The sequence below is a fragment of the Xiphophorus hellerii genome, chromosome 5 (assembly GCF_003331165.1).
Source record: "Xiphophorus hellerii strain 12219 chromosome 5, Xiphophorus_hellerii-4.1, whole genome shotgun sequence".
Lineage (NCBI taxonomy): Eukaryota > Metazoa > Chordata > Actinopteri > Cyprinodontiformes > Poeciliidae > Xiphophorus > Xiphophorus hellerii.
The window spans coordinates 4,481,018-4,491,888 of record NC_045676.1 but is presented as its reverse complement, the minus strand read 5'-3'; the positions used below and the strand labels follow the sequence as shown (position 1 = coordinate 4,491,888).

At 39.8% G+C, this 10,871-nt stretch overlaps 1 protein-coding gene across 1 annotated transcript; it reads right to left on the bottom strand.

Annotated features, from left to right (window-relative positions):
- Positions 1-4,929: 4,929 nt before the first annotated feature.
- On the bottom strand, positions 4,930-8,538 carry pou4f2 (POU class 4 homeobox 2). The gene is made up of 2 exons (XM_032564080.1): positions 7,657-8,538; positions 4,930-7,322 (listed from the first exon to the last, which is right to left on the bottom strand). The coding sequence occupies exons 1-2, from the start codon at positions 7,879-7,881 to the stop codon at positions 6,390-6,392; spliced, it is 1,158 nt and encodes a 385-aa protein (XP_032419971.1). The 5' UTR covers positions 7,882-8,538; the 3' UTR covers positions 4,930-6,389.
- Positions 8,539-10,871: the final 2,333 nt, after the last annotated feature.

Below are 10,871 nucleotides of genomic sequence, written 5' to 3'. Positions count from 1 at the left end.
TTTTTTAAAATTACAATAAACTTTGTATGAGTTCCATCTGCTGCTGTAGGATTTATCTTGGTTATATCTAGCTGATGTTTCATTTTACAAATCTACTAAACACACAGAACTTAGTCTAGCTCCACATTAAAGCAGATTACTTTATCACAACACTCTAATCGAGTTGTAGAGTTGCACTGACCCTCGAGCAAAAACATTTTAATATTTATTTTGTCTCGTACAGAAAAATAAAAGTCATAAAGTGAATTGATTGCACGACTGTTAAAGAAAAATACAAAACATAGAATTGGAAATAGGACTGGAATGTTGAATGTTTAAGAAATTAAAATAGATGTTCGGGGTTCCATCAGTAATAAATGCATGAAAGAGCTGAGAAATCTCTGGGGAAAAGGTGGGAACTTGGGTTTGCATCAAAATCATTATTTTGGTATCAGCCACATGTCGGTGTGACTGGGGCTTCTCTAATCATGCCCTTAAGCTATTTTAGTTATAAAGGAGTTGCAATAAATTAAAAGGACCTTTCAAACCACCTATACAGTTGAAACAATGAAAAACTAAAATTTGTGGTTATATTTTAACTGCTAAATTTCCCATTTGATGTTAAACGCAGAAAATAATATATATTTTATTTTATGGATCTGGGAAATAAAGGTATGTCTTTAAAGGGGTTCCACGTCATCAATAATGTATACGTAAGGGAACTCTTGTCTACGCATGTCTGCACAGCTCATATTCGTTTCAGATTAGATTTCAAAATAAAAGTCATTGAGATAGAGCCCTTTCCATCAACCTGATCAAAGAATTTACAAGTACAAATAAATCAATAAAAATATTTTTAAAAAATGTTTGAGTCATTTTTAAGTCATGCATCTAATTTCACTACCACATTTTTTTAAAGATATTGTGGCAAAAATAATTTTGCATCAATCAGTTACCAAGAATTTGATGTATCAGATGCTTTTTCTTACTTCTATTATTATTATTATTATTATTATTATTATTATTATTATTATTATTATTATTATTATTTATTATTATTGTTGTTGTTGTTATTTATATATACTTCATGCATTTTAGATTCACTATAATGTATTAGTTTAAAAGATAATATCAAATAACAGAATTGTATATTATAACACAATCGACACTAAAATAATATTCACAAAATGAGTGAAAATGAAATGAAAAACGTTTCTCCAATCAGATTCACGCAGAAATACTCGATACAATAAATCACGCTTTCTGTATGTTTTGAATAAACAAAAATAATAAAAAAAATATAAGTCAGTCTGTATGTTTGTGGAAGTTATGTTTTAAGATTGTCAGTGGAACACATCTGCCTGATTTTTTTTTTTTTTTTTGATAAGATAGAACATTTACCATAAATGCAATTTTTTATTCGCAAGAGAGATGACTTAAATGTTTCACGTCTTCCAGCTGGAATGCGGGCCTGCGCATTTTGAAGCTAACCTCTCTGACGTCAGCTCCAGTTTATCAGTTTGCCTGTGGCTGTCGCGTGCTTGCATGCGTGATTCCATTATGACTACGGAGCTGTTTGATTGGCAAAGAGAAACACTGTGGCTTTCCCGCCCTGTGCATGCCACCTCCAGTTCAGGAAGTACCCCAGCAGCCTCCTTCCAGCCTCCATCGATTAGATTCTGGAAAACACTTAACAAACTAATGACTATTGATGGCTGATTAATATTGCATCAACAACAACTGATTGGCGACAATATCAAATGGCGATTGCCACTTCCCATTCGAGCAGCCATCTGACGGGTCTGTGCGCAGCGTCGCGGCGGTGCAAAGCAGCCAGCTACAGTAGATGATAAATACGCGGGGTTTGTAGGGCCTGCAGTGTGCAACGCGCTCACTTTATGGCTCACAGTTCATCTAATTCGAGAGCAGCAGCCGCGTCTTTGAAGGCAGACACTTGGCGTAAATGTACAGTTAAAATATTCTACTCTCAGTTCCCCGGGCGGAGCACCGACAGTCCCTGGCTTCATTAAATTTTCATCAGCATCCCTGTGAAAGAGGGAAATGTTGAGGAGGGGTGGTGGTGGTGGTGGTGGGGGGAGAAAAAATAAAACAGAGGGCGTAATTATGACAAAAGGAAACAGAGCTGCCCCTTCTTGTTTTGTAGAAAGCTCTCAATACTGCATGTTTTTTTTTGGGAGCCCATGCTCCATTATCTAAAAAAATACAGTATATATATCGCGGCTAGTGCGTTTATTAAGTGCTTCAAGATTGAAAAAACCATGATGCGGTTTTCTATTTTTGGTGCTGGGGTCACATTGATTCGCTTTAAAAATAAATAAATAAATAAATAAATGTAATCTGAATCGATTTTAGCCCAAACATGTGAAAGCGAAGCCAGGTTGGGAATCTGCTTATCTCTCTGTCTGAGCTCCGGCATGTCAACCAGCAGCAGCTCGCTTGAATAAAGTTAATTTCAATTCCCGATGAGACCCTCACACTGCAAGCCCTCCCCTGACCAGCGGTAATTAACAGGGATAGCTAATGACTACTTAACTGGCTCTTCATAATTATCTGCTTTTCATAAGTCGATGTGTAATTTAATAATTCGCTCTTATTAGCGCATTAAGTGAGCGGCTCGTTCAGGGGGGGAAATTAGAAGCGCTCACCAGGAGCATCTTTTAATTGATGAACCATCACCGCCGTCTCATTAATAAGGCCTCGTTTTGATTCCTCTTAATTTGTCACGAGGGTGGCGGTGGAGCATGTTTGGCTTGTGGCTGCTGTTATGGAGACGTTGTGATTTTCAGCTGGGGGTCGTTTTAATAGGGCGTGAGAATCCTGAAGAGTTATTGGTATGATGGTATGAATTTGATCGCAATATATTTCTTTTTTTTCCCCTCTGGACTGTGGTGGATTTATTTGATTATATAAGCCTGTACGTGTGGACATGGACTGGCTCTGTCCTGCAAGTGACTTGTGAATTGTTTCTCTTGAATTGAACTCAACTAGATTGAACTGAGTTGGGTGTCTCCTGGAAGTTTCAAATGTGTAACTGCTAAACGCAATTATTATTAGTATGTGTATGAGGCTGTGTGAATGGAGGAGGGGTCAGCAGTATCCCATCAACCCCCCATCCTATCTTGGTGGCGCTGCTGAGCAGTGCGCGTTGGTACTGGGCGAAAAAACACATTCATAAATAAATCAATGAAATATTGCAACACATATAAGTTTGTCCTCTTCTTTCTTAAACTTATGTGAAAATAGATATTATCTTGTATGTGTGGATTTCTTTCTCGCCAAGATGGGTCCTGCAACGTCATAGGGCAGATAATGACCCCCAACCGCCCACCGCACTAATGGTTTATTTTTACGAATTTGGTACGCATCGTGGAATATATATATATATATATATATATATATAGGTACTTTTTAAAATTTGCTGCAAAATTTAAATGCTCATTGAAGTACACTGTGCATATAAAATTCGTTGAGATTAAAGATTGTAATAATAAATTCTAACGCTTAACTTCTCATGGATCCGTCCTTGGTGCTGAAAATGTCCTGAGCGCAAGACTGAACAGGCCTGCGTTTGGTTTCTTATTGTAGAACTAATTTTATTAACTAAGAATGGGCATAGATAATTAGGACTTAACATTTAAAGTTTCAGAACACTCTAAGTTACGTAAAAAAGAGAATAAACCCCCCTTCTCCTCCACCAATGGCCACCGTTTCGTGGCGCCATTGTAAAGTTCCAGTTTTGTTTGCGTAACATGGCCATAACATCTGCTTTCAAAAATATCTGGCATTGCACGTGAAATGGATATTTTTCTTACAAATTCATCGGAGCAATGTCTACATTCCCAAGAGTTAAAAGCGATAAACATCATTATTCAATTTTCTGCAAACAAGATGTGAACACCATGTAGAATTATTTAGTGTGACCAAAAAAAAGAGAGAGAGAGAGAGAGAGAGAAACGGAGTAATTTGATTGATGACGCTAATATTTGGCCCTTCCTTTTTCCCGTAGAGCTGTCCATGGTGCTGAAAGGCTTCCTCAGCGCTAACGAAAAGCGCCTTAAAGTCCTATCCCAGCGGCTCTGATATGGACATGACATTCAAAACATCTGGGGTTTTTTTGTTGTTTTTTTTTTTTTTTGTCCTCCCCTCCTCCTCTTCATATCTAAGCATAACATCGAACCAAAGGTTTTGCTTCAAAGCCTGAGCGCGGTGGAGGCATGATGTTTGAGTGCGCATTCAAATAGAGACGGGCGCGTTGGCAGGCGAGCTGTTTTTCTGGCGGGCTGACATCTGGCATGTCTGTGCTCCAGGGACCCATCCAGCTCTCCACAGACCCTCTGATTAGGCTCTAATAGAATATTAGCATTTGCTCTCAGGTAAAGGCAACAGTGAGCCGCATAAGCTGCCTGGCTGGCAGCACGTCACCGCAGGAGCCACGTGTGTCTTTAACGCTGAGGCAGCCGGGAAAAAGTGGCTCCTGTAAGGAGGCCCGGAGGAGGAAGAGGGTGAAAAGGCAAGAAAGGAGATATTTGTAATTATGTTTTACTTTTGGACTACATATTATTCAGCTGAGGGTTTATTGTCATGAAAATGACAGAAAATCAAGGATTGGACATGCGGATGTTTTATTTTTCTTCCAAAAACCAAACTAAATATTTTTTTTTCTTTTTCTTTTTAATATATATATATATATATATATATATATATATATATATATATATATATATATATATATATATGCGTTAAACTAAGCCCAGATGATCCGAAACTGGTTTTAAAAGCTTCATATCCCCCGCAGCTAAAGCCTTTCCCTCCTCCTCATCAATAAATAAGCAGATGAATAAATAAAAAATACTAATATGTCTAGGAGAGCCACATCACACAGTGCAGTCAAAAAATAAATGAAATAAAATAAAAAAATAAAACGTCGGATTAAATGTTAAAATTTGTTCTTTAATGAAACACATATTGCAGTTCAATAATTAATAAATTAAAATTACATGAATGAAATGAATAAGTAGAAATATTTAACCAGGGAAACCAAAAGAAGCAACAAACATTACAGAAATAAGTTACCTCAGCTAAACAGCAATACAGCAAAAACCTGTACGAATATATTTATGTGCATCGACTGATTCCAATGAAAATATTTACATTGTACACGTATACTTCCATGAAGCAGTTTCTTTTTCTCTTCAAGAAAAAAAAACAGTAAAACAAGGTGATTTTTTTTTTAACAAGCAACGATTTCATCATGACGCGCGCATATTTATACAAATAAATAGCAGGAAAAAAAACGTACATAAAAATAATAATTTAAAATGATAATTTAATCTCATATATCTCTCGATTGTGCCATCTCAAACGTTAAACATCGTCAAATTCGAGACTGTAGTTTTGTTTTTTTTAAAACTCCACAGTCGCTTCCCTTTAAACCACAACAACAAGCCGAGCTGCTGTCAGAATTTGATTTTTCTCAAGCTAAACGAGGAGGGAGGGGGGGATTCCCAATAAATATATAATGAAGTAAACATGACCTCACCCAATAAATAGTTCATAAGACAGCCGGCCCATGCTGGATTGTAAACGAAACATAAACGGCAAATTAAAAATAAAAAATATATATATTTAATCACAATAATCTGCACAAATTATTCAAAGTGTTTTGATCATTCCGCACACTGAGGCCTCAAAAACAACCCTATCTGAGTCCAAACGCCGGGAATCTCAAAAACAGATCCCTGGTTTAGAGCTAACAACGAAAAAGGTGAAAAGAATAACACATTTAGACACAAAATGAAGTGTTTGACAACTAAGATGTTAATTTACAGAAGGTTATTTGGCAGTAATCTAATATTAGCTTTCAGGACCAACTGTCCGCTTAATCCCCCCACGGACCTGAATAAATGTCAGACTGCATTGTCATGAACTCGAAGGGAAGAAAATGTAGCTCAGAAGCCTAAAATAGGAACATCAACCAAGTGCTTTGAATTAGAACAACCTCGTTTTGAGTAGAAATAAATCACAAAAATGCTGCTTTTGTCGGTAAATAATAATCAGCGTTTAAAAGGAATCATAAATAAAAATCGAAGCAACTCTGACTGCGCTGGCATTAGAAAGGTGAGGCATAGTAAGTGGAAACAGTGGTTCTTACTTGCTCCGTCAAACGATGCCTTATTGACTCCACATCTTCCTCTGACAGAGTCGTGGTGAGTTTTTCTCTTTTTTTTCACTCATTGTTCGTTTTCAGGATATTTTTTTTTCGAAGTTCAAAGTCTTATGATTGAAAAAGAGGGTCGTGAGTTAGGAAATATGATACAAATAATCTTTATTCAGTTCCAAGTCTTTTGTGGTGGTGTTCCCCTCTCTCTAGCTCTCTTTCTCTCCCTCTTTTAGACGCATGCGGAGTACTTCATTCGTTTCTGTTTCTGCCGCTGGTTGCAGAACCAGACCCGCACCACGTTCTTTTTCAGGTCCAGCTTTTCAGCGATCGCCGCGATTTTCTCCGAGGAGGGACGCGGCTGGATGGCGAAGTAGGCCTCCAGCGAGCGCTTCTCCGGCGCGGCTATCGACGTGCGCTTCCTCTTCTTCTCCGCGCCGTTGAACAACTCGGGCTTGTTAAGTTTCTCCCTGTGCGATTTCTCGGCTTCCTCCAGCCACGCTTGCAAGATGGGCTTCAAAGCGATCATGTTGTTGTGGGAGAGCGTGAGGGACTCGAAGCGGCAGATGGTGCTCTGGCTGAGGGAGCCCACTCCGGGAATCTTAAGGCTGGCTAAAGCTGACCCCACATCCGCCTGGGTGACCCCGAGTTTGATCCTCCTTTGCTTGAACCTCTCCGCGAACGCTTCCAAGTCCCTAGGATCGGCGTCCACGTCGTTCATGCCCATGTGCGGCGGTAGCCCGTGGGCATGGGCCATGTTGATGGCCGCCTGGTGCATGTGGTTCATGCCAGCCATGTGGGCAGGGTGCGCAGGCGTGGAAACCACCGAGCCGTCCGGCCCTGCCATGGCTCCCAGCGCGAGTCCCGGGGTGATGTGGTCCAGCAGGTCCCCCTCCAGCGCCTGGTGAGGCTGGTGGTGGTGGTGGTGGTGGTGGTGATGGTGGTGGCTAGCCAAGGCGGACGGATGAGAAATAGGCACCGACGAGGAAGAGGAGGAAGAGGAGGTGCAGGGGAGCGTGTTCATTGTGTGGTAGGTCGCGTCCGGCTTGAAGGGACTGTGATGTGGAGGGTGGTGGTGGCTCTTGGTCTGCGAGACTATATCCACCGCCGCTAGAGCTTCAGCCCGGGCCAACAAACTCTCATCCAAGCCTCCGAATATATTGCTCTGCAATTGCAAATAGAATGCACACATAACTGTCAGCAGGGAATTCTCCCTCCACTCCTCGGTTTAAAACATTTCCAGAATGAGAGAAAAAAAAAGAAATCATAAAAAAGGGGGAGCACACAAAACAAGACACATGCAACATCCCAGGTCATAAAAATTAATACGAAAGGCAAAGCCGGCTGAATACATAAGTTGAGCAGAGTGAGAAAAAAAATATGGAGGTGTTGGGTGATTTGCTGTGCAGACATGAAAAAAACATCAAGCAGAAGAAAAAAAAAAGAAAAAGTGGGCTGTCAAAATGTGCCTTTAAGCAGTGATTATGCAGAATACGTACCGGTGGGGTTGGGAGACAGGCTCTGCGCATCACCTCCGAGCTGCTGCTGCTGCCGCTGCTGCTGATGATGGTGCTGCTGTGGCGGGAGGATGAGCAGGAGGAAGACGGTGCGTTGGAAGTCAGAGTGGAGGACGAGGATGAGTGCAGCGAGGAGTACTTGGGCTCCGGCAGGCTGGTGTGGGCCATGGTGAAAGCCTGCTTGCTGTTCAGAGACATCATCATCATATTTGCTGGCGCCCGAACCTCCGAAAGTTCCTTTTAATAAGTTAAGACTCCGCCTCCTCGGCTAGGAGTTCAAGTCCAATAGCTTCGCAGGAATCTCGAATCGCCGTCGAGTAAAACGCTCAGGCAGGAAAAAGACGGCGGTCCGACACCGACTCACATTTATTTATTACTACTGGAGCAGGTGTGGATGTGCTCTGGTCTGGTTTGAGGTGAGGAATCACAGACGCCAAAGACCCATGCGGCTGACCCCCTTCCTTTACAGACTTGTGGCGCGATGTTCAAAAACAATCTCAGCGTTTCTCCATCAATCTTCACCAATTTTTTTTTTTTTTTTGCCTTGGATTTGTATTTTTTTTTATTTTTTTTGCTTTTGGCAGAGACTCTTCACAGATGCCAGAAAAAAAAAAAAACGAATCAAAAAGTTTCTCTTCGTCTTTTAGGATTTCCAAAATAACTTCGCGCTATAGTTGCTGTTTTCGTTGCTCTTTTTTTTAGTTTTTAGTCAAAAAAAAAAAAAAAAAAAAAAAGCTTCCGTCTTGAAAATGGACGTAAGTGGGGAAAAAAAGTAGTCGTGGTGACTGTACCTCTTCGACTCGGTTGAATGCTGCGGGGACCCAAACTGGCTGCGCTCTGAGGCGAAGGGCAGACTGAGTCTCTCTCCGCCTCTCTCTCTCTCTCTTTCTCTCTCGCGCACAAACACCCTCCCTCTCCTCCTCTCTTTGCGTCTCTCACTCTCTCTCTCTCACACACACATAGAGACACACACACACACACTCCACTCGCAGCTGCACCTGAAAAACCCTTTCATGATTTATTATTCTTCATTAGCCACACCGCCGCCGCCGCTGGGGACTCTGCGCATGGGCAGACTACAACAAGGCATTTATTTCCAATGACTCTACTTCATCACCAACACCTCGTTACCAGCACGTCTTCTAATGAGCCACAGTGAAGTTTTTTTTTTTTTTATTCCCTCTTTGTGTTTGTGAAAATATTTTATCTTTGAATTTTGCCAACCAAGCTTAAGACATGATAGCAAATAATATAATTGAATACTAATAACACCAAATATACGTCCACATTTTTATCTCTTAGCTTGGAGATGTAAAGTTAAATACATGCTATTGATTTAATTATTTTTATTCTTTTTTACCGCTGAAAAAACAACTGAACATCAGCAAAACGTTCAAACTAATTTATTCAAAATTTTAGTATTTAATTTATTAGCTTTTCTTTATCAATCCGATTAGTATTAAAGTCATTAAACTAAACTTAGCAAAATTAGTTTTTACCCTGTTTTTTCTGCCTTAGAGTCGCATATTTCCCTTTTCCACTGCAGTGTGAGCTAATGCACGAAAACCCAAATTGGTTTAAAATAATAATAATAATAATAAAAATGAGCTACTTCCAAATTAATATTCTTGTCATCGCAGCCCATTATCTTATCTCTCCGCTAATTAAGGGCACATTATTGGTAACGTAATTACAAGATTTAATCACAGTATAATTAACAAGAAGTGTCTAAATTGTTTAAGATGATCCGCAGGGTGATAGATTTAAAACGTCAGGAAATTGTGGATAAACAAAATACAAGTTCTTAAAATTAGCATTAAATTTTTACAATTATATTTTTAAATAATTTCATTTTGTTTTATTTGTTGTATTTTACTTTGAAGCTAAACTTCTATTTGCATTATCTGACATAAACGTTAGAGGCGTTAACCATTTCTTAAAAAAAAAAAAAAAAATACACATCTCTGAATCCCTTTTAATTGCGTTTCGTTATTGCAATATTTCAGTGCATTACAGCTTCTATATATTTTACGGCTGACTGAGCGGAACAGGCATCTTGCAGCCCCTGAGTGGGTCCATGCGTTCAGCATAACTCGTAAGTATTTCAGCCGCTTATTGTACAGCACACACGCGGCGAAGAAAACGTGGAGATTCTGCTGGCTTTTGCACAGCAGAGGTAACAGTCTCATTCCTGCATTTTGCTTTTACAGGTCATATATATATATATATATATATATATATATATATATATATATATATATATATATATATATACATCCAGAGCTGGATTTTCCCACAGCTGTGACAGCAGCATTGTTGGTGTTGCCAGAGACCTCCCCAGCAGCAAGACGCGGTTCCCCCCCAGCGGGACAAACAGGCGCTGCTGGAGCCACCTTAAGAGATCGGGGTGAAGTAGGGGGAGGAGATGGGGTGGTGGTGGTGGTGGTGGTGGTGGGGGGAGACACGGAGATCAGGGCTCCGGAGACATCAAGGAGGGATCAGCGTCTGCTCACATATACCGACAAGACTGATTTATGATGAAACTTTAAAGGAATCATTTATATTTCACCACCTCTAAATCGGTGTATGAAATTTTCATTCACAATGAAACACACAAAAAAGTATATCTTAAGTCAAATAAATCAAGCCCTGGCTTCTCAAAGGCAATTGGCTTTGAAGCATGCTCTCCAACACTTTCCTTAGCCCGTTTTTATTCCCAACCTAAAGGCTTTGGCATCCTTTGCCAACAGCTTTCTCACGTTTGAGGGAGGACATCATGTCTGAATGCTTAACAGGATTACCTCTGAAGGATCTGTCACGGCAAACACTGACACAATTACACCACACTATTTACCTGCAGTCAGAAACCTGTTGGAGAACTGAACAAGTTTTGTTTTAAGCCCACAGTGTTTTGCAAATTGTTTAATTCTCAACCAGACATTGCAGTTAATTTTATTTGGATTTTATTTTTTTAAATTATTTTTATATAGAATGAAAATGATACAGTTCTTTAAATATATTTTTTTTACTAAGTCATATCTAAAAAGTTCGATGTGCATTTGTAGTCTCTCTGCCTGTGATGTTTTCCAATTCATCTTTGCAAGATAGCTCAGACTCATGAACATAGTTTGATCTGAACCATTCAACTTAGCTCTGGATTCATGTTTAGGGTTTCTGTGCTGTGGAAGGAGAACTTT

What these genes read in the sequence shown, in the direction of transcription:
- pou4f2 (XM_032564080.1), bottom strand. Translation starts at nt 7,881, where the DNA reads ATGATGATGATGTCTCTGAACAGCAAGCAGGCTTTCACCATGGCCCAC. An exon ending in CCTGTCTCCCAACCCCACCG is followed by an intron (nt 7,323 to 7,656) that starts GTACGTATTCTG and finishes TTGCAATTGCAG; the next exon opens with AGCAATATATTCGGAGGCTT.